Source organism: Triturus cristatus, chromosome 6 (assembly GCF_964204655.1).
Source record: "Triturus cristatus chromosome 6, aTriCri1.1, whole genome shotgun sequence".
Classification (NCBI taxonomy): domain Eukaryota; kingdom Metazoa; phylum Chordata; class Amphibia; order Caudata; family Salamandridae; genus Triturus; species Triturus cristatus.
In genome coordinates, this window is record NC_140589.1 from 1539964747 (window position 1) to 1539988231 (window position 23485).

The 23485-nt window shown below is 44.8% G+C and overlaps 1 protein-coding gene across 2 annotated transcripts in view; it reads left to right on the forward strand.

The window, feature by feature from the left end:
- SPTLC3 (serine palmitoyltransferase long chain base subunit 3) overlaps positions 1 to 23485 on the forward strand; it is a 638325-nt gene that overhangs the window by 282316 nt on the left and 332524 nt on the right. For both annotated transcript variants that reach the window (XM_085612694.1, XM_085612695.1), the window contains exon 5: positions 2036 to 2160. In XM_085612694.1, coding sequence (XP_085468820.1) covers positions 2036 to 2160 — 125 coding nt within the window. The remainder of the gene's footprint in view (positions 1 to 2035; positions 2161 to 23485) is intronic.

Genomic DNA, 23485 nt, shown 5'->3' on the forward strand with positions numbered 1-23485 from the left:
TGTGTGGACTTCTCCGCCCCAAGTGGAGAATCTCTGCAGTTGTTAACTTACTATTAAATTGCAGTTTTGGGAATACTGAAAAAGAGTAAACTTACACAAATGTCTAAGTTGACCTTTGTGAATCAGGGCCTAACTTTGGATGGTGAGCTACCGTACCCAACCGGCTGTGGGGAGTTCAGTCCTTATTTTGGACCTGGAGATTGCTTGAGGATGGGCCTATTCAATTCAGGTTGTGAAGGTTTTTTTGGCTCCTTTACTCTTCCCGTGGTAAACCTACTGTCCATGGGTACCATCACATTACCATCCGTGATCTGAAATGGGTTGTGAGGCTAATGTACTTGCAGCGCCACTTTAACATTTTGCCTAAACAAGTAGAAGTCACTTATTTTCTCAGCTATGTAAGCTAAAACAGATTCATTGAGGAGTGTGAGCTAGAAAATGTGGATCTTCAACTCCGACCTACCCACTGTTTGTACATAAAATCATTCAAGGTGACTAACCTGAATCGTGTCTCTCATGAGTGAAAACTAAAAGAAGCTGTGATTGTGTACCTCTCTATTCATTGGGTTTTTACAAGGATAATCGTTAGTCTCTTGAAAAAACATGCAGTGCAGCTTCTTAGACTTCTGGTTTGGCTAAGTCCAGATTCCATTGAAGAAGTGTTCTTGAAGATCATGTCATTAGGTCTTTCCAAGTTTTTCTAATTTCTAAATAGCTCCACAAATTTCAAAAGAATTATGGAGTGTTGGCGCATTCTGTTGGCTTCCAGGTGGCTGCACCATGTCCTTGAGATCTTGCCTTCTGGTTGTCGAATAAACCCTGTTGTCAACCATATTGAAAGCTTCAGTGGATTACAAATGCACCAGAAACACATGGATTACCCCCATCCATTAAGTGGAAGAAATCGTGCATTACTTGAAAGCCAGTCTGCGGCGGGTCCAAGACGTGTTTTCTCCAATATATGTTGGCAGTTTGACATAGAAGCCTCAAACGCCTTACCCAACTATGTAGACCAGTTGTGAGAAGAAAGAATGCTGGATCCAGGGATAGGTTTTACAACAATTTAAATTGATGTCAGTCACTCTGCTATGCAGTCCATCGGTGCTTTAGCCTGTGCGTATCTTTACATACAGGAACCAGCAATATGCAAATCAGTCTTGGCCCTGACACACAAGGAAGGGTCCTGACTAAACGTCCAGGCCACATCCCCTCTGAACAGGAACACAAGTAGCCCAAGACCAGTTCCATTCTTATTGGGTCTCATCAGTGAGATTCAGCTTGAATCCTGTGCCACAGTGAGCTCGGGCCCACATCTTGGCATACCCAAGCTTCCTAGAGTGACTCTCTTATGCAGAACAAAAAGTGATGGATCGAATGCTTGAATTCATCTAACAATGGTAATTACACTCCATTTTAAGTGAAATTTGCATTAATAAATTACCACTGATTTTGATCGTTATGCAGGACTTAGTATTTATGAACATGGACACATTTTCTGCCAACATAAGTGGCACACGGATACCCAAAAACAGTTTGTGTATCATCCTTTTAGGCTCTTTGGCATGGCCTTCCGACTGCTGCATTTGGTTTCTTCAACCAACTTCCTTTAAAGTCACCTTATTTTTTAGACCGCTTTAAAAACAATGTAGTTCAGAAATGTTTTTTTTATGGCTTAATATCGAACACTCGATAGGTGCAGTTTTCCCACTTATAACTTTGCACCTCTTTGCATTCTTTCTTTCACCCTTTGTCTTCTTAAATTTGGCTGTTCGCAATCTATAGCCATATGGGCAGCATTTCATTGATGCAGAAGACCTTAAACAATACTGTACAGGTGTTTAAAAGGCTGCTGTCTTTTGTGACTTCCCTATTTTCAAAGAAAGCAGAAGGGTATTTAAAATATTTAAAATTGTGTTAGGCGTTCTAATAAATGAGATCTTTAAATATGTTTCATAGTTGATTCAATTACAGATAATCACAAGAATCTACCATATCAAAGGGAGGTCTCAACTTTTCTCATATGTTGCCTCTACAGGTAATCTTGACAAGCACCAAGAACTAGAGGACCTCGTAGCAGAGTTTCTTGGCATGGAAGCTGCAATGGCGTTTGGTATGGGATTTGCTACAAACTCTATGAATATTCCAGCTCTGGTTGGTAAGGTGAGTACTTGTACAAAAACAAGGGTGTTTCATCCTCGATGAGGACTCTTACCTATCATTTTCCCATTTATGCACTTTGCAATTACTACCACTTGGCAAAACTCTGTGCTCTTCAAGCTTGGTTTGGTACATTTATGTGCTCTGGTGTGTCAGTACAAGTGCCTTTTTGATTGGTAGTTTGACCCGTGAAGCTGTCCTAACTGATCATGCTTATATAATTTACATGTTAGGCTTCACCTGAATTAGGATATTGGGTTATTGTTACAACATCCACATTTTTGAGTTGCATGTGTCACAGTTTATTGTATTATGTTTATTTGTAAAACACACTACCACCCGTGAGGGTATCCTGGTGCTGAGCAAGTATGTGTGTCTAGCTCTGCCTAGGGTAGCTTGTTTCTTTGAAAAGCCAGAACTTCAGCTTCTTGCAGAATTCATGAAGGGAGAATGAGGCTCTGCTGTGGAGTGGTAGGTCGTTCCTTGCTTTAGGAACAATTTAAGAGAACACCCATCCTCCTGATCTGATTCTGTGTGTGCATTTGAGTAGGAGTCCTACGGAGCAGTGGTATCTGGCTTTTTTATGGATGGAGATTCAGCTGCTAAGGTAGGTGGGGTCTAAGTTGTGTAGTGCCTCGAATGTGTGAGGAGTTTTTAAATGAGCGAGTTTGTGTATCAGGAGCCATAGGAACTCCCTTAGGTGTGGTGGGATTTGAATTCTGTGTGGGAGGTTGAAGATGAGTCTGGCTGCTGAGTTCTGGATACTTTGTAGTCTTCTGGGGAGTTATTTGGTGATCCCGGCGGGGAGGGTGTTCCAGCAGTCCAACTTGCAGGTGACGAGGGTGTGAGTGATGTTTTTTTTGGTGTTACTTGAGATCCATTTGTCGATCTCTCTTAGCATCTTCATGGCGTGGAAGCAGGATGCAGTGACTGCTTTGACTTGTGCAGTCATGTCCAATTTGCTGTCATGATGATTGCGGTTCCTGGCGTTCTTGTGGGTCCAATTTCGGCCTTGTCGGTTTTGAGCTTAAGACAGTGGGCTTTTATCCAATTAGCAACTACAGTCATGCAGGCGGTGAACTTATTTCTTGTTTTGGAGATCTTGTTCAAGAGGGAGATTATGCGTTGCGTGTCATCAGCGTAGGAGAGGATGTTGATATCATGTGCATGGATGACGTTGGACAGAGAGATAATGTGTGATCATGTATGGCTTTTAAGCCATAAACCGCTTACATGATCATGTAAGCTATTCAAACGTGATCATTTTAGCAATTTATTATTTAAAAGCCAGGTGTTGGGAGTGCCCATTGTAAGGGTGTCACTATGAGTATTATGCTGCATGCATTGACCTGAACACTTGTTTGCCTGTGATAGCATTAGGTTAAGTATGTTGTCTGACCTCCAAAGAATATTTGTTCTTACATACATACATAGTAGAAAGTTCTGTTCCAAGTTCAGCAATGTTGTCATCATCAGGAAATCCACCACTGTTTATTGAATGTCTTAGAAATATAATATATATCAGTGAGTCTGATATGGCATGTGACCCTACAAGGGAGAGGAGAATTTGGACTCCGTTGGAAAGAAAAGCAAATGTGAATCCTACGATTAAGCCAAATTTGCTGTCGGCTACTATTCTCTCCTATTGGCGGTATCACTGGGTACACGAGAGGGAACTGGATGCAGCAGCAAGCTTGTGGGTCACTACTCATGATTGTCTCATGGTTTACCGGTCAAGTTTCCCTTTATAAGACCTAGAGGGATCAGAGTATACCCAAACAAGAAGGTTGGCAGAATGAGGAAGATTTTGATCCCTAGACGTTTTATGACTGCTTCCTTAGTCTACAATGCACAAGCTGACAGATTCCCATTGTTTTTTTTTTCGGCCATTGGATTCAGACGTTTCAGGTGTAGCTCCGAGACTGATGTCATCTTGTCTGGATCCTTCAGTTCCAGCTATCGAGAGTTTGGCTCTGCAATGAACAAATACTCTATTGGATCAGTGACCACGTCGGATTCGACTTTGAATCACTGGACATTCAGTCCTCAAATACATTTTTAAGTCATATTGAGACTTACTGTTCTAAGAGGGTGTTATGGCGAAAATGCCATTCCAATTTTTCCTTAAATGCAACACCAAATTTTCCTCATTTGATAAACAGTGGTCTGTAAACTCTAACCATCGTCTGAGCACGGGGCCACAACCTGCTCATTGTGTAAGACATTCAAGTGCAATACCATCTGTTACTGATGCAAATGTTACTGAGCCCACCACAAGATCAATGCACCCGGTACACTGACCCGTGTCCAGCTGGCTCAGGGAGACCAAAGCCCAGAGGTCTTGTCCTCTCACACATCGGAGGTTGTAGAAGAGGAACTCCTGTGGTGCCAGAGCACAGGCCCCTGGACAAAATCTACCTCTGGAGCCTCCATTCCACTATGCTCTCTCAAGGATTAACCGTGATCAACCTTCAAAGCTTCACCACGTCGAGGCGGAGTACAGTTTCTGAGGAAGTCTAGCATCGAATTCTGAGATGAGCCAGAAGAGACACTGACCTCAGGATCACTATCCAGACTTTGAAACGTCTTGACTTCAAGTGACCTGCAAAGCTCCAAGAAAGCCTCTGGCAAATGGCACAAGCCTCTGCACCCATCCACACTGACTTGAATCAGAGTTTCAGAGAAACCATACTCTAATCAGCTACAAAGCTGCCTGGGACAGGCCTCAACTCTGAGATCAGAATTGAGCGAAATTGTATTCACCCTTGAGTTCCCTGTGGGGCCTGAATTTGGGAACAGGAGATTTTCATACATGCCTCCTGTTGGAAACAATTAACTTGACCTGCCTGCAAGAGTAGCCTCATGCACCTCAAACAGGGAACAGGAAAAATTTCACCTTTGAATAGCAAATAGCTTAGGAACTGCAGTTCAATCCGATTTCCAAAAAGGTTCTGGACAAGAACACCAGTTCCCCACTGGAGCTCCCTCCTCTTATGTCTCAGTCACCACTTGACAAATCTCTTTCACCTCCTTGGCCTTACACACCCCCACCTTTCAGTAACCACAGTTGTCTACCTTATGAGCCTCATGATCCACACAACAACCCTCACACTGACGGAAGTGGATGACTCCTGTGAAGAGTCCTATTGGCCCCCCGACAGATCCTTACCTAGATTCCTATCCTGTGAAAGCCTTACCCACCTCCAGCCCTGATGACACCACTACTTACCACAGAGTTATCTAGAAGGCGACACAGCACCACACATGGTGGATTATGACCACTTTTTAGTCAACAAGAGGTTTGCCAAATACTTGGTCATGATAAAAAGCATCACAAAGTGCAGTACGGAAAACTTAAAAAACCCGATTTAAAATAAGGGTCATCACCCCGAAGGTCAAAGAATAAGGCAGCCCTAGATGACCCAGTTTACAGCAAAGGCCGGTCCCACCTGATGCCTTAGTGGTACACACCATTAGAAAGAGCTTCAGCTTAGACTCTAGGGATGCTACTTCTCTAGGCAAGGAGAGCTAGAAAATATATTTCAAGCATCCTACTAATACTCCATGCCTGGCTAAGAGTTTCACGGTTTAGACCAGAGGTCCAACAGCACCTAATTAGCGAGCAGCTCCCTCATGCCAGCAGTATGGCTGAGATAATCAAGAAAGATACAGAGACTGCTATGGTCATGGGCACTCTGCAGACACAAACACCCTAGTCTGCCTTCTTGAATTAGCAGGTGAGATGAGACCCCACATGATCTGCTCCCCAAAGGCAGTGACAGCAACTTTAGCTTTCAGGCCCCTCAGGTATCTAAGTCCTTTGGTAGACGTGGATACTGTGGCAGTGACCGAAACCGGGGTAGTGGTTGCTCCATCAAGGGTACCGCTACCTCCAAGCAGTGGGTCGCCCTTTATTCCTCCTAATCGCACCGCACCTGTGGAGAAGATTAAAGTAACTTCTTATGCAGTGAAAGTAAATCACCTCAAAAAATGGGTGTTCTCAGTGATACAGCAGGGGTCCTGCCTGGAGTTCCACACCACTAAATAGGCAACCGTGTTGCTATGTAATGAGTAAAAACCTTCTGTGACGGTTACAGAAAGAAGTACATGCATTCCTGTCCAAAGGCGCCATTGGGCTGGTGGCCTCTCACCAGCTGGGTCAAGGAGTCTAGTTCTTGAACTTCCTCATTGGCAAAATAGATGAAACTTTACTTACTATTCTAGATCTTATGTCTCTAAATTGCTATATCCACAGTATGACATTCTGCTGATAGGCGCAAGAAACCAAATAGTGAACCTAGACCTAACAGATGCATACTTTCACATCCCCATACATCCGACACATCGCCGCTACCTGTACTTTGTGGTAAGTGAACACCACTACCAATTCAAAGCTCTGCTCTTCAGGGTCACTACAGCCTCAAGGGTATTTACCAAATGTGTAGCGGTGGTAGATACCTTGTTGTGCCAAAACGCCATTAATATATTTTCTTACTTAGATGATTGGCTTATTTTTTTTTATTTTTTTTATTTTTTTTTATTTTTTCCCCACAGATAATAAACCCCTCCCTAGCTCAGAACAATCCAATACATACAGATAACAATTTTTATCTTAACATGATACGTTTTGGACAACATTGAAAAGAGCGGATAAAGACTTCAACAAAAAATGAACACTATGTATTATCTTTGTAGCCATCGTAAAAGAGGATCCCAGATTGCTAACCCTTTTTTGCGTTTGATAAAGCCCTTTCTTTTATATATAGCTACGTCTAGACTGCAAACTGCTAAAAACAGAGCTCTCCATTGTTGAAACGCCGGAGCACTGGTATCTAACCAAGCTGAGGCAATACACAGTCTAAAGACAGCCATTGCAATGAATATTAATCCGTGCATATGTTTAGGTCGTATGACATTTGACGTGCCCAGCATGATTTCTGCAATAGAAATTTCTATTCTTGTATTAAAGATATCGGAAAGAAAAGTGGAGATATCGTTCACAGTGTTCGATAATACCGTGCACGTAGCAAAAATATGAATGCTATCAGCTTCGGGTAGCGCGCATCTGGGGCATGTAGTTCCTTTCCCTGAACCCCATTTAACAATTTTATAAGGGGTATAATACAAGTCTTATAAAATTGAGCCTGAAGCTTGATTGACATAAAGCTAGACTGATATAGGCTAAATGAAAATTGGCCGATTTCAGCCGAAATCCCAAGTTTATCCTGCCATTTACATATATATTTATCCATATCATCTGGAATACAAAAAAGTAATAGTTCGTAAATTTCCCCAATTTTAATTTTTGAGTTGTTTAATAAATTCTCGATTAGTGGGACTGTCAGGAATCTTGACCCACTCCCCCCTCTCTTCAAAAGAAAATCTCGAATCTGCAAAAATTTTAAAAAATCCCGGTGGTCTAGATTAAATTCAGTCCGCAATTCGTCAAAAGATTTGATTCCGGATATAGTATATAAACAACCAAGTTGTGTAACTCTTTTCGTTATCCACCTTTCCATATATAAGTCGCTAAAAATCGCGGGAAGATTACTATTATTGAGAATTGGAGTGTAATGAGATAATCGTCCAATACCGGCTAATTTCCGTACAAAGTTCCAAATTTTATGGATACACGTTATTGACTTAAATCTTACTTTTTTAAAGTAGCCATCGTTCATATGACGCCATAAGCAGCCGCTAGACTCATCTCCTAGCAGTAGCTCTTGTGGGGTTGGGATATCTCCTTCGTTATTATTATTTATGGGAGAGAGTAGACCGACGCAGAATTTTAAGGTGGTAGCCCAATAGTATAATTTGAAATTGGGCAATGCCAGTCCTCCTCTATCTCTAGGTAAAGTGATGGTTCGTAATGCCCTGTGTGGTTTCTTGTACCCCCATAGAAATCTACTAAACATATTGTCCATATTCTTAAATGTTTGCGGGGGGAACTCCAAACAGATTGATCTAAAAAAATATAGAAATCTAGGCAAAATAAGCATTTTAATTAAATTACAACGACCTCCGATGGATAGGTGAAGATTGTTGTAACAAATCATATCCTTCTTAGTACGCTCCATTAACGGAGAGATATTATCATCAACTAGGTTTTCTAATTTTGAGGTTATGCTCACTCCCAGGTAGTTAGCTTTTTCGGTCACCCGTGAGTCTATCAGACTTATTTTGCTATTGGGGATAATCTGGGTTTTGGCTTGATTTAATTTGTAACCTGACACTTCCCCAAAAATCTTCGCCTCTTCTTCGATCGCCCTGATGGAGTTCGCAGGGTCGCTAGTGACCACTGCGATGTCATCCGCATATGTTAGTATTTTCGTCGCTTGGTCCCTTACCCAAACAGGTGAGATCCGAGCGATATTCTCCAATCTCCGTATGAATGGGTCAATGTATATAGCGAATAAAAGAGGAGAGCATGGACATCCCTGTCTAGTCCCTCTAGTTATTGACAGAGATTCTGATATTGACCCATTCACCATGACCACTGCAGTTGGCTCTCTATACAGCATCTGCGTTGCTTTGATAAAGGGTTCTCCTATACCACTTTTAGTCATGACAGTCCAGAGATATTTCCAGGAGACCCTATCGAAAGCTTTCTCGGCATCTAATAAAATCAAAGCCATAGGGTCTCCTGAAACCTCGCACCAATCAAATAATGAGATTACTCTCTGGATATGATCGGTGGTACCCCTTCCAGGGATAAACCCATGTTGTCTAGCCGAGACTAATTTATGTATGTTAGGAGCTAATCTTGTAGCCAATAACTTCGAGTAAATTTTGGAGTCGCTAGTTATTAACGTGATGGGTCTATAGGACCCTAATTCCATAGCGTCTTTATGTTTTTTTAAAAAGACTACGATTTTAGCCATAGACCAAGATCCCGGGGGTCGTCCCCCTTGGAATACATGAGCTACTAGCTCAGACATTATATCTTTCATTTGTAAAGAAAATTTAATATAAAATTCAGTAGGAATTCCATCCATACCGGCAGCTTTACCAATAGCAAGGCTATTCAATGCGAGGAGGATTTCCTCCCATTTTGGTATCGCGTCCATGCTATCTGCATCATTACTCTCTAGCCTCATGTGGACATCTTGTCTTATGTATTCATTAATTGCATCATGAATATTATGATGTGTGAAGGTATCCCTGTATAGAGTCTGATAATATTTATGGAACGTGATTCTAATTGTGTCGGGATCTGTCAAGAGCCCGGCTTCCGGATCTCTGATAGCCTTGATAAGGTTAGCAGTGTTTGATTCTCGGGTGCGCACAGCTAGCTGGTGCCCTACCTGTTCACTTAATTCATAAATATTTTCTTTATGTATTGTGGCTTGGTCGATAGCTTTAGCTGTTAATATCTTGATCACACGGTTCTTGGCAATTGTGATCTGTTTAAGCTCTTCTTCGACTTCCCTTCCCTCCCGAATAGCTTTAATTAGGTCTTCTTCCGCGGTTATGACATTATTCTGTAATACTGCCATCTCTTGTTTTATTTTTTTGTTAGCAGATAATGAGAATCGTAGAGTTTCACCTCTGATCCCGGCCTTAAGAGCATCCCAGACTATCTCGATTGGCGCGCTACCAATATTCTCAGCTAAAAATCTAGGGATCCATTGTCGCATGAGCTCACAATACGTCTCGTTAATTAGTAGTGCCCTTTCAAATGTCCATATATTAGCGTTGCTTTTAATTACAGGGATTTCCATGGTCAATAAGAGGGGGTTGTGATCAGAAAGTACACTAGGTAATTTTTCAATAACGCAGCTAGAAACCAAAGAATTAGACACAAAAAAAATCTAACCTAGCATGACAAGCATGGGGGTAAGAATAGTGGGTATAGCCTGGATCGTCCGGGTGATTAGTTTGCCAAATATCGATAATACCATGGGTCGAGCATAGATTCTTAAATGCTTGAAAGACTCTAGGCTTCCTCCCTTTGTATTTAAAGCATAAATCATCTGTCCAATCAGTCGGTAAATTCAGATTGAAGTCTCCACAGATTATTACCGGGAGTGGCCAGTGGGCGAGCTCATTAGAGATATGATCCAAGAGATCAGGGTCGTCACTGATACTATTGTATATTGAACAAATGACTACTGTAGATCCATTGTTCAAGAGACACTCTGTGATAGCCCATCGTCCGTGTTTATCAGCTTTGGAGCGGTTAGATTGTGTCCCATGCATCTTCCCTAAAATAGCGACACCCTTAGTTCTAACCCCTTGTGTTGTGGCAGTAATCAATTTAAAGCCGAGTTTATGAAGCAAGTGCATATTAGATCCCTCGATATGTGTTTCTTGGATACAAACGATATTTGCTCCTATAGATTGTAGCCCCATAGCCACTCTATACCTTTTTCTCTCATCATTGAGACCACAGATGTTAATGGTCAGAATCTTTACCCTATCCATCTTGGAATTTTTGCTCTCCCGGCTAAAAGCATTTTATCTTTCCTATAGAAGCTTTTTTTTTTTTTTTCCTCCTGTATTCTTTGATCTGATGTCCTTTACAACTAAAAACTTTACCTTCACAATTTATATGTATTATAGTGCTGAGCTTGTCTCCTCCCAACCCTCCCTTTGGTCCCTTTTGTCCCCTCCCCCCGACCCCCACCCCCACCAATATATAGGCAATCAGGCTCAGTCCTGAGCCTGTTATGATGGCGTCTGTACTGTCCCCACCCAGCCCCCGCCGTGGTCCGTAAACTTAAATGATAGTGATAGTGCCCCCCCTTTTTCCCCCTTTCTCCCTTCTTTTCTTTCCCCCTTTCCCTTTCCTCTCCCCCTTTTTTTTCTCTTTTTTTTCCCCCTCCTTTTTCTCTCCCCACCCTCCTTCCTTTCCTTCCTTTCCTTCCTTCCCTACAAATTGAAAAAAAAACATTTTATATATATTTCCTTTTCCTTTCCTTTCCTTTTTTTTTCCCCCCTTCTCTTCTTTACAATCCTTTCTCTTTCTCCTTTTCACCCCCCGGCCACATAAATTTGCTCTCAGGAAGATTTTTTTCTTTTGGCTAGCAGTGATCTCATCTAAGAATTTCTGAGCCGGAACTTCAGAAGTAAAATAATGGAAATGCCCTTGAACATTAATCTTAAGTTTCGCAGGATTTTGCAAAAAGGCAGTGGCGCCAATTTTCTGGAAAGGTGTAATCAACTGTCTGAGTTGCCACCTTCTTTCTACAGTAGCATGGGCAAAGTCTGGGCGCACAAAATATGAAAAAGTCTCCCAGTTCCTTCTTTTATCTGGTCTTGCGAGTTCAAATACTGATTGCCGGAGCAAAAAGTTCCCAAAAAAGATTAGAATCGCTCTGGGGTATTGTGATTCATCTGAACGTCGCTTGGATATATTTAGAGGGAATCTGTGCACCCGCTGAATTTCTTTGTCCCAGTCCCATTGTGCCAGTTCCGGTAGAGAGCTTTTGAGGAGGTTAATAACAAATTTCCTGATATCTCCTCCCTCGCTGTTCTCTGGGATTCCAAGAAGTCTCAGATTGTTCCGGCGTTGACGATTTTCCGCCTCCTCCAATTTCCACATTACATCGATCATAGACTTTTCTTGAGATGCGGAGTTTTGTTTCAGACCTTCGACAGAGGCTTCGAGTAGATCAGTTCGATTTTCTAATAGGCTTAATCTTTCAACGATCTCAGTACAGGTTTTACCGACTTTTCTGATGGAGCCTTGTATTTTTTTAGAGAACAAACGTGCTTGACGACTCTTGGCTTTAGCTTCGTCTTGGAAAGCCTTCAGAGACTCTAATATTAGGGATAGGGACGGTTCTCCGGGGTCAGCAGGGATACACGTGTCTACCTGTCCGAGCGCTAGTGTATTCTGCGGTTGTTCTTTTGAAGTTGTCGCATCCTTGAACGATAAGGAGTGTGTATCGGAATAATCCCATCCAAGGTCCCCGTCCTCCTCCATCGACCTCCGTTTCAGATTACTTTTTTTCCGCTCAGAGAGTCTCTTAGCTCTCCTAGGTAATTTCTTTCCTTCACCCTCTTGCTGACTGTAATGACTTGTAGAAGTATCGCCAGCTCGCTCTGCGTCTGAAATCGAACTAGAGGTTGAGTTGCCTGAGTTGTCAGAGTCTACAGAGTCTTCGTTTAACGAATAGAAGTTCTCTAGAGGGTCTGGTGAGAGAGATCCTGCTTCCTGATCACCCCCCCTAGGTATGTGCTTTCCTTCCGGGATAGGGTGTAGCGGTAGAGTCGTGTTTTCACTGTCAGCAGTTTTGTGATAAGAGGGGTATTCTATCAATCCACTCGGAGTCTTGCCTGGAGCAGCCATATCCGGACTGGGGTTTTTAACTGTAGCTTGGATAGTATTTAAATATACTTCTGGCGTACCCATGACGGTTGTCTCACCACTGGACCCCCATGAGTACCTCTCGTCTCTGGCCTCCGTCTGAATGTCAGTAGCAGTAGTATTGGGGCTGGAAGGGCCTATACCAGGTATTCCAGAATTGGCTACATTAGTTATATTGCCATCCTTAATAGGGGTAGTTGTAACGGTCAAGCCATCCATAACTATGTCTTTTAGATGCGTTATGTTTTTTGCAGAGACAGGTATGTCCTTGGATGGAAACAAGCTAGTGATAGCAAGCTGTTTTTTATTTGGGTCCGCATTAATAGAATTTTTAGATAAGGGTTTTTTAATCACTTCTTTTTTTTCCCCATTCTTACCACTAGTTGCAAGCCTCTTGTCAGTCTCAGTCCTCTTAATTATTTCTGCGGGTGCGGATCCGGGGATTGCCGATGTCTGGGCTATGGAGCGCGTCTTGCTCCGAGCTCCGCGGGCCGCCATCCAGCCCGTAGGATGTGTGAAGTGAGCAAAGAGTGTCCCAGCGTCTGTGTTGCCTAGCTGCCGCGCCTCAGCGTAGGGAATCCCGTATCCGGCAAACGGCGTCAGCAGAAGCCGAGCGAGGCTTTCCCAGCGTCTCGCTTGATCTGGAGTTTTCGGCAAGCAGTTTCTGCACCATCCATTTGGGGGAGACCCGCCCTGGCCTCTCTCACGAGCCCCACCAGCCGCCAGAACCATGAAGAGTTTAAGGTAGGGGGTAGCCTCAGGGGGGGGGGGTCTCAGTTCATTGAATCCGAAGAGGAACGCTGCAGGGGTGGATGTCGGGGAAACTCACTACGGCGCCATCTTGCCGACAGTGATTGGCTTATAACGAGCGACAGCTGAGAGCAGTACCTAGCTTGCACCGAGACAGCAGTATTCCCTGTGACACAGGCTAAGATTCTCAGACAACGACAAAACTGTGCATCTTGCCCCACCAGCAGACCCCACCCATACTCGGGGTTGTGTTAACTTCGAGGAAAGCCTACCCAACCCAACTCAAGAGAGGTTGATGGCATTCCAAAGGCTGCCTTCTCTTTTTCAGACACTCCGTCCTCTTTCTGTTAGGAGTACTTAACTTGTTAAGAATGATCACTTTGTGTTTAGCGATAGTGCTACACACACAACTGCACACTCTCTCACTGCAAGAGTGACTAGCATGGCTGTGTTTGGAAGTGGATAGGTCAATGGGAAGATCTAGCGCTGGTAAATCCCAGGACTAAACACATTCTTCTATAGTGGAACAACTAAAATTTGTCGCTGGACAGGCCTTTTCTGCACCCTCAACTGTGAGCAACTATTACCAGGGGTGCCTCACTAATAGGGTGGGGAGCACATCTCAGCCACTGTTCGGGGTACCTGGGCACAGGAACAACAAGGTTGTCACATCAATTACCTGAATCTCCTGGCAACCATATTGGTGCGCACCGCATTTTACAGTCTTCTCGAGCAAAACAGTTCTCATAATCACAGACCACATAACAGCCATGTATTTCCCAGGAATCAAGGAGGGGACTTACTCGTCCAAGCTGCCAAACCACCCCAAAAGAGTTTGTATTTGATATCTGATCCTCACAAAGCACTGACTGGGCCTGGCTAGCAGCAAATTCGAAAATGGGAGCTGAATCCACAAGTATTTGTGGACAACTTTCACAGTTGGAGCACTCCCACAATCAGTTTGTTCACCACTGCGCAAATGCTGAAGCTTCGCCTCCAGGTACTCACTCCCACAGTACATAGACAATGAACTATAGATGAATTGGCCAGGGAGTTTTTGCTTTCCTCTGCTGCCTCTCATCCCATGTATTATGAGAAAAATGAGGCACATATCAATGACACTCATTATGGTGGCAAGACAATTGTTTTCAGTACTGCTGTAAATTTCTGTATATCCTCTCAAAAAGATTCTTCTGAGACCCAATTTACTGGCGCTTCATCAGGAGCAGCTCAGACATCCTGACACTAAGACAGCTGAATCTAGCAATCTGGCTTCTGATTTCTTAGGTAGTTACCTTAAACTTCCAAAGGAGTGTATGCAAATCATGTGTGAGGCACATAAACCTACCAATAATCCCTGCAATGCAGCAAAGTGGAAAAGATGTGTCCATTACTGTTTAGGAAAACAAACCACCTATCAAAGCATGCATCTGCAAAATACATCATCTGCCTTCTTTTGCATATGCACAAAGCGGGATAGGGTGTTGTCAAACCACTCATGAAGAAGACTAACAAATCCCCAGTGGACTTGACCAATCTCCGTCCAATCACCCTTCTCCCTGCCTTGGGAAAAATCACTGAACAGTTAGTTTATAAGGAACTTAAAATCTACCTGGAAACCCATAATATACTTCATCCTCAACAATCTGGTTTCCGCCCTAAACACTCAACTGAAACAGCTCTGATCGAACTGACTGACACTATTAAAACGCTGCAAGATCAGAGAAAGAAAGCCATTCTGATACTTCTCGACCTCACGGCAGCGTTCGATACCATATCACACTCTATCTTGATCAACAGACTGATGGCTATAGGGATCTCAGACACAGCCCTATCATGGATAGGATCATTCCTCAGCGATAGGTCCCAAACCGTCGCCCTTGGTCCTTTTCAATCTAAGGAGAAAAAGGTCTCCTCTGGAGTACCCCAAGGGTCCATCCTGAGTCCCCTCCTTTTCAATATCTACCTCATCCCCCTCATTACTCTGATTGAATCTTTCAGCATACCCATCACCTCGTATGCCGACGATACTCAGTTGATCGTACCCCTTGAGGACAACTCTAATAAAGCTGAGCTCAATCTTAAAAACTGCTTAACTGCGGTCTTCCAATCGATGGACTCTAACCACCTCCGATGTAACTCTGGTAAAACAGAGATCCTCCCCATCGGAAGGAACACCTCCTTCTGCCCAGCCCTCTGGTGGCCGGACAACTCTGTTGCCCCTCCTCAAACTGTTACAACAGCTAGAAACCTAGGTGTAGTATTCGACGCAGATCTATCTTTCGACCAACACGCCAGGACGGTCGCTGGCAGATGCTTCGGCATAATTAAATCTCTCAGAAAGTTCTTCGACTTTCTCCCTCTTGAGGCCAGGAAAACTGTAACAGTGGCCCTCGTAATCTCGCGCATTGACTACTGTAACGGCCTCCTGGCTGGGACCAAAAAATCCACGCTTACCAAACTCCAAAGCGTCCTCCATACTGCTGCCCGCCTGGTCCTAAAATTACCCCGCAAATCCTCAATCTCTGCAGCCCTAAAAACATTGCATTGGCTACCCCTCCATAAAAGAATACTTTTCAAAATTCTTACTGTTGCCTTTCGGGCTTTCAACAACATTGGTCCTATATACTTAACTAGACGCTTTCCACACTACAACCCGAGCCGCTCCCTTCGTTCTGCCCATGGCAATTTCATGTCCTCCGCCAGGTACAACTTGAAATCAAAAGGTGAAAAAACGTTAAGCTCCCTGGCCATCAAAGCTTGGAATAGCATGCCTAAACACCTGAGAAAACAGACCTTAGAGAAGCCTTTCAGAAAACTTCTCAAAACTTGGATCTTTAATCTCCCCGACAACTGGTCTAAAGCCGCCATCTAGCCTCCCTCGCACCTACCTTTGACCGGGCATCCAGGTTTTTTCAGCGCCATGATGCTCCCTCCGGAGCGAACGCTGCGCTTTATAAATACCCCCTCAAATATCAAATATCAAATACCAAGACGACTACCACTTTCTTTCTCTTTATAATCCACAGCACATACTTTCTGTCTTATTACATCACACCCAAGTAAAACAAACAAGCATTTACAATGCAACGGTCTCGGCATTGTTAAAGTTAGAGCTATTGGCATTGCTCATGACATTTTTTTTGTTTATGTTTTCGTTTTTAAAACATGTAGAGAAACGGCATTGTTATTTACAATGTCAATAGCTTAATCAGTGTGTGTGTGTAGGTGGCTCTGTGTGTGGGTGCAAATGCAATAGGTCTCGCATTTGAGAGTGATTAAGCTATTGACATTGTAAATAACAATGCCGTTTCTTTAAATTTTTAAAAACAAAAACATAAACAAAAATAATGTCATGAGCAATGCCAATAGCTCTAACTTTACCAATGCCGAGACCATTGCATTGTAAATGCTTGTTATGGAAGGTGAGAGCCAACTTACTTGGTTTGATGGGAGCGGTGGGGGAGGGAAGGATGGTGGCAACACACCTCCTTGCAGCCCTCCACGCTAGGCATTTTATTTGCGTGGAAAACAGCCCCCGACCTGTGAAGTACTCTGGTGCGGCTGTATGTGCGCCTGCCATACAAGCCAGAGAGAGAAGCTGAGGGTGGTAGGAGAGGGGGGCTGCACTGACCAGCCAGCCAATAGGGAGCTAGGAGGGGGAGGAGGTAGATCAGCGAAGAGAAGGACCACCGCGTGGGCGAATCCTCTCGCCTCCTCCCTAGCATTCTTGGGTCTTTCAAGGGGCGCAAACTGGCCATGGGAGAGGAGCAAGGCAGCACCCTGGTGCGGAACCTGCATTGCGCCGGTTCAGGGCAGCTGTCCGGGGCACGGGGTGGGGCCACACAATCAATGGCCCATAGGGACAGTTGGGGACAATGTGCGCAGCGCCTACCTGAAAATGATGCACCTTGTGGTTCATCAGACACTGATTTTGCTCCTCTGAGCTGCTGGGTTTACGCAGCAGAGGGTGCAGCTCGGCGCAGGCCAGCAGCTTCAGCGGCTGCCACAGCCCACCTGACCTAGCTTGGCCCCCCAGGAGGGTGGCCAGCAGTGCGGGGGCCTGGCCAATGTCCAGCGCCTGCCGGGCCCCTCAACAAGGCTCCTCCTGCTGCCTCGGGCCAGACTCCTGGCACGGTATCCCGCAAAGTATAAATAAATATTTTAAAAATGAGACTCGTCCTCTTTACAAATAAATACATGATCAAAATGTGTTTAAATATAGGTTCACGGGCAACGGACAGAGAATTGGATGAAAAAATGAAACTCAGGTCAATAATGGAGGAAAACCCGGATTTGAGCGAGGCACCACCGGAACGAAGTATCGACTAATTTGGCGGCGGCCTCGATGGGTGAAAGGCTGTGGTCCCTCCTTCGGGGACACAGCTCTGCCAGATTCCAGGGAGCAGGGCACAGTGACAGATGGAGCGAAGAATGGAGGCGGGCAGTGAATGTCTCATCGGCCCCCACTGTACAAGCCAGAGAGAGAAGCCGAGGGTGGGAGGAGAGGGGGGCTTCACTGACCAGCCAGCCAATAGGGAGCTAGGAGGGAGAGGGGGAGATCAGTGGAGATAAGGACCACCACGTGGGCGCATCCTCTCGCCTCCTCCCGGGCACTCTTGGGTCTTTCAAGGGGCGCAAAGTGGCCATGGGAGAGGAGCAAGGCAGCACCCCGGTGCGGAACTCGCACTGTGCCGGTTCAGGACAGCTGTACGGGGCACGAGGTGGGGCCCATGACACCCTGCTGTTTGATGGGGTCTGCTCCTGTCCAGATGCTGATTGGTTCTACAGTTGTCTAAATTCCCGCATCACTCTACACTCAACCCGGGGTTGTCATTAGCTCGGTTTTGTACACTCCTCCTCTTCAACTGCTCGACTGATGGACGGCGATCACTCTCTGTCCCCCTTTAATGACCCTGATACCGCGCCTATTCACTCGCAGTGGCGAGGATACTCCTGTAATCATCAGAAGGTCGCGCGCAAACTGCCTTTTAGTCATGAGAATCTTCCTTGCCAGATAGGGATCTTCTTTGCATTTAGAAGAACTTTAACAACACTGCGCAGCTGTTAACACGCTGCCGCTTACACTAAACAAGCCGGAATGACAATAAGTAAACACGGTGCGCCGCGCTCCAGCCGGAACGACAAAAACAAGCATTTACAATGGCCACACTGAAAGGTGATTGAATTTTTATCTGTAGCAGCACGCTTTCTGAAAAGGTTAACCAAAATGTCCCGCGAATACCCTGCCAGGGATGTTGGTAACACCAGAAGTCCCTGAACAGTTTGCTGATATATAACAAGCACACTACCGCCTTTCTCCGAGGCGAAGCAGAAATGCCTCGGAGAAACACAGCGGCGGTTTCGGATTGGGGGGCGTGTTTTGCTTTTCTCTCCTCTTGCCATTGGCTGGAGGAGATAATCAGAAAAGTTGAAAAAAACACGCCCCCGAATCCGAAAAGGACGGGGCCTGATCGGAGTGACAAAGCCTCTTCTCCAATGGCTGGCCAGCATTCAAGAGGCCAGCCAATGGAGAACAGGGGAGAAGAGGGGCGGGTTCAAGCCCCTCTTCTCCAAAACATTAAATCTCCGACTTCCGGTTCTGCCTTCGGCAGACCGGACGGTCCTCGACCTAAAAAGGAGTCATAGGGGATTTTGACGGTCCAGCACACGCCCGCTAATTTCTTAACTAATCACCCAAACAGATGTACTGTTCTGGTAAATGGTTACTAGCAGTCAGATCCTGCCTGCTATAATAACGTGTCTAAGCATATCTTTGTTTTATGTTTATATTTTAGCCACAGGTCAGACAGTCTAAATCACCAATGTGAGACCCCTTTACTGATTTATATGCTTTCACACTACTATGTTTTACCTCGCATAGGAATCACAACCCATATACATGAGTAGTATCTCCCACTGGGCAGGTAGATTGGGGTACCTTTACTTGATCCTGATGAATTGCATTTGACTCGTCATGAGCAGAATTAGGCAAGTCATGTTGACCTTTTTAGGTACCTGGGATCCATTGATATCCTTCTAGGTTCTCTGTTTACTTTTAATCTTGGCTTGAGTTCTCAGCACTAATAAAGAATAATCAGTTGATAACTAATAGCCAATTTAATCCCACTCACTCCAAATCTACCATTTAATACCATATCACCCAACCAAGCATGGTGCAGGGCTCGACTGCTTTTCCTCTGGTAGTACTGAGTAAGCAACATATCTCTGGCAAAGAGCCCCTTTTTGGGGCCCGCTGGGCTTTGCAGTGCCCGTCCAGGGAGGAGCATGGCCCGATGATGAAGCACTTTGGTGGGTGGGGGCTCGTGCAACCTATAAGGGATGCTTCCTCTGTCTGACCTCTTATCCCATCTACAAATAAAATACTAAGGAAGTATTAACCGTTTGCCGGAACAGCACACCTGGTTGTGTGATTATTTCTTTACAGTTCAATGACATTACTTAACCTGCTGGTGGCAAAACAGTCTAAGATGGATCTTTGTCCGGTGCATTGTGGACTAATGGAGGAGCCACAAATTACCTTGTGCCCAGAAACTTCTTCAAAGAAAAGCAACAAGCAAGCTTCCACGCCCAACACTAAATGGCAGGAGTGTGCAGAACATGTGAATCTACAGCACTTTAAGCTAGAAACGTGGCTACAGGCTACGTAACCTTTTCCTTTTTATTACACCAATATTACTCCTGCAAAAGCATTCACCAATATATTTTAATTCAACAGTGTAGGTGTTTATTTTAGAGGCAAATTCACCTCATAGTTCGATACACAGGCCAGTAGTGTCCTAAAATTTAGTCAGCGCACAAATACAGTGCATGATGTGCGCTAATCACCCTCTCTTAAACATGCACTTGCAACGCATTAGGTATCACATTTGTGACAGTTTCAGCTATTGGCATTGTAAATGACAATGCCTTTTATTTTATTTTACTTTTTTGAAATCGATAAATTAAAGGCATTGTTAATTACAATGCCAATAGCTTAAACTTTCACAAATGCGAGACCTATTAAGCAACGTGTAGCTGGATCTGCAGCATGCAGCTTAAGTCCAAAAAATCATAAGATCTGGACCCCATGAGAGAAATACAGAAATTAATTATGTTGGGCCAGGTATGGATTGGAACAGAAAGAGATTGAAACCCTGTGTTACAGGGATCTTAAATTCTAAGTCTTTCTCTGTCAAGAGTGACTGCTCTGTTCACTACCGCCAGACTGAACCCTGATGCTGTAATGTTGGTAATGGTGTACTGAGCAACTGTTTAATTAAAAAAATTGTAATTTTTTAATTTTTTTTTAAAGCAGTTACACTCCCACATAACAAAGGTGCAGTCGCATAGAAAGCGGGTGCCTGTGTTAATGTGAAAGTGGGTGTCAATGTTAATCTTAAAGTTGGCGCTGTGCTGAAATCTAAAGCGCGGTGCCCGGGGGCGGGGCGTAGATGAGGGGCTACGAGCCGTGGGCACCATTAGTGAGTTTGTTAATTAATTTCAGCAGCCGCGCATAACAAAAGAAATAAGCGGCCGTTCTCGAACCTGAATGTGCCTTGCGCAAATCTTAAAAGCTGTTGCAGGAAAGCACGTCGTGTCTGCAGTAGGACAAAATAATTAAAGAAAATAGTGCTCATAGACTAAATAAACCGCAAGAGATAAGATAGACCAAGTCCAGACTGTGACTGCCGCCTACAAGAGACTGCGGGCATTAGAGAAAACCTTCCAGTTTGTGACAGCAAAAAAATCAGACCCCTTGTGCGAAAGAGAGTAGCGTGCCCACTAATACTCTGTTTCCAGAGATTATAGATGGTGTCAATACTCCTCTGCTATCCTTAACTGTGACCCAGAGCAACCAGTCCTCTATAATAATTCTATGGGAAATACAAATACTTTGATTATGAAAACAAAATTGTACTTTTTAGAATCTGAATTAAAAAAACAGTCATGTCAGATCCAAAACAGACTCCATACTGTTTTGACCTAGCGCTCCGCTACATGGCACAGCAACCTGCTTTGGATGGCGCCGCTCCCACCAGCACAACCCCCACCTCCACCTCTTCCTGCACCTATGGTGCTGGACACAATTCCATTGTCCCCAAAGTTGTTCTACAGAGCAGTTCCCGTAGTCATGCCTAGCATCAGAGTGAAGAGAAGTAGAGGCACAGATTCCATGACATACTCTGGATTGACTCTGATGCTGTGGATCTTTACAATTATGGAGATACTGGTGGGGGTCTAGATCAAGGGCAAGACTTCCAAGGTCTGTCTTCCGCCAGTGGCCTGGACACCTCCCCTGAACTAGCTATGGTGTTTCCCACAGGTCCACCAACACCGGAGGTCATGTCCTTCCATAAAGTGGTGCAGAAGGCTGTGGAGGTATAGATCTACAGCTTCCAAGACAAATGTCCTCAATGAGGTCCTTGTGCCATTAGAATTTAATGATGCTCTTCTGGATCAAGTCATGGCATACCGCTATTGCCCAGGCCCAGTGACCTGCTCTTCCCACCTGTTCATCAGATCAAAGCCTGGTGATACAGGCTACCTGCTCATCGGATCAATTAGGCGGAACGTTACCAACAGTACCTTGGGACAGGGAACCGAAGCATCTGAAAGCCCGGGATGAGAAGGCTTTCTCCACAGTGAGCATTGCAGTGAAGTCCATCAACACCAAGCGCCTCCTCACACAGTACACCTGTGCTTTGTGGGATATGACGCTGATGGTGCCTCATGTTCTGGAAGATATGAGAGCATATTCCCAAGAAGTACATAATTGCCAGAAAACCTGCAGACATAGTATAAATTCTGGGTGGATTCAGTGGCCTGGGCTATGAGCACTTCCATCTCTTCCCTAGGACATGCTTGGCTCCGAGCATATAACTTTCACAGGATATCCAAGCTAACCTGATGAATCTACCCTTTGATGGGGCAGGGTTATTTGGTAATAAGGTCAACTGAGCACTAGAGCAGTTCAAGGCCAGTAAAGCTACAGCTCGTTTACTAGGGCTACAACTGCCGGCCCCCTTAAGATATTTTCGCCAGTTTGGGGATTTTCTTGGATTCTCGAGGGACTTCACTTTTTGCCAGTGACCACAATATCAGCAGCCCAATCTGCCGGTTAGGCATTATCATTTTATTTCTTTTCCCAACCAGATTTTATTTGTTTTCAAGACATAAACAATACACATTTACACACTGTTCACTGTTCCTGTCATAAACAGCTCGTGTTGCATGTATTACACGCGATCATCACCCTCTGGCATGCTAAACGTAACATTCCCTTGTAACAAAACATCCCCCCTCGAGTTGCACTTGAGTAGATATTTGCTATCTCTGCGTTTTATTAGGTTCCTGTAGGTCGGGCTTCCGGCTTCAGTGTGTGTCACAGTGTTAAAGTCCCATTAGGCGTTCTCTTCATCCGCCCCCTTGTTCTAGCGCCACTGGCTGTGGAGTGCTTGCCCCACTACCAGTGTCCTGCCTGTTGGCTATCAGCTCGCTCACCAGTCTTTTCCCCTGTCTATTGTACCTAACCCCCCTGCTGGATTCCCTGAGCAATAACCTGCCTTCCGCTCCTGCCCATTTCTCAAGTTCTTTTGTCCAAGAAATAATCCTGGGCCCTCCTGGTGTCTTCCAGTTTCTGGCTATCTCTCTTTTAGCCAACACATAGGCCAAGTCCTGGAAGTTTCCAGTCGTCCTATTCTTGGCCGTAGGGGGGAACCATCCTAACAGAACGTGCTCTGGAGTGTGCGGGGGCTCCTTATCAATGAGATCGCCTACTACTTGTCCTACCTCTTCCCAAAAGATTTGTAGCGCAGGGCAGCTCCAGAGCATGTGGAATATGTGTGCCTCCCTCTCTCCACATCGTGGACACGCTGCCGTGTCTGTGCCAAAGTATCTCCTGATGCGAGATGGGGTGAGGTATGCTCTATGCAGTACGTAAAAGTTAATCAGTTTAAAACGCGCATTTCTGTATGCCTTCGGAGTTCGCTCTAGAATCCTGTCCCACTCTGCCTCCGGTATCTGCTTACCCAAGTCTTCCTCCCATTGTAATCGCAAGCGCTCGAGCGGCTGCTGCATGTCCTGTATCATAGCCTTGTAAAGGCAAGACACTGTCTTAAATCTCCCAGCAGAGAGCGCCACATACCTGCACCCTGCTAGTGCCCTCGGCTCTGTACCTCCCGCACCCCAGTGGCGTCCAATTCTTCTAGTGAGGCGCCCCAAGTTTCAAAAAGTGGCCTCCCGGCAAGTCATACGCAGCTTGTA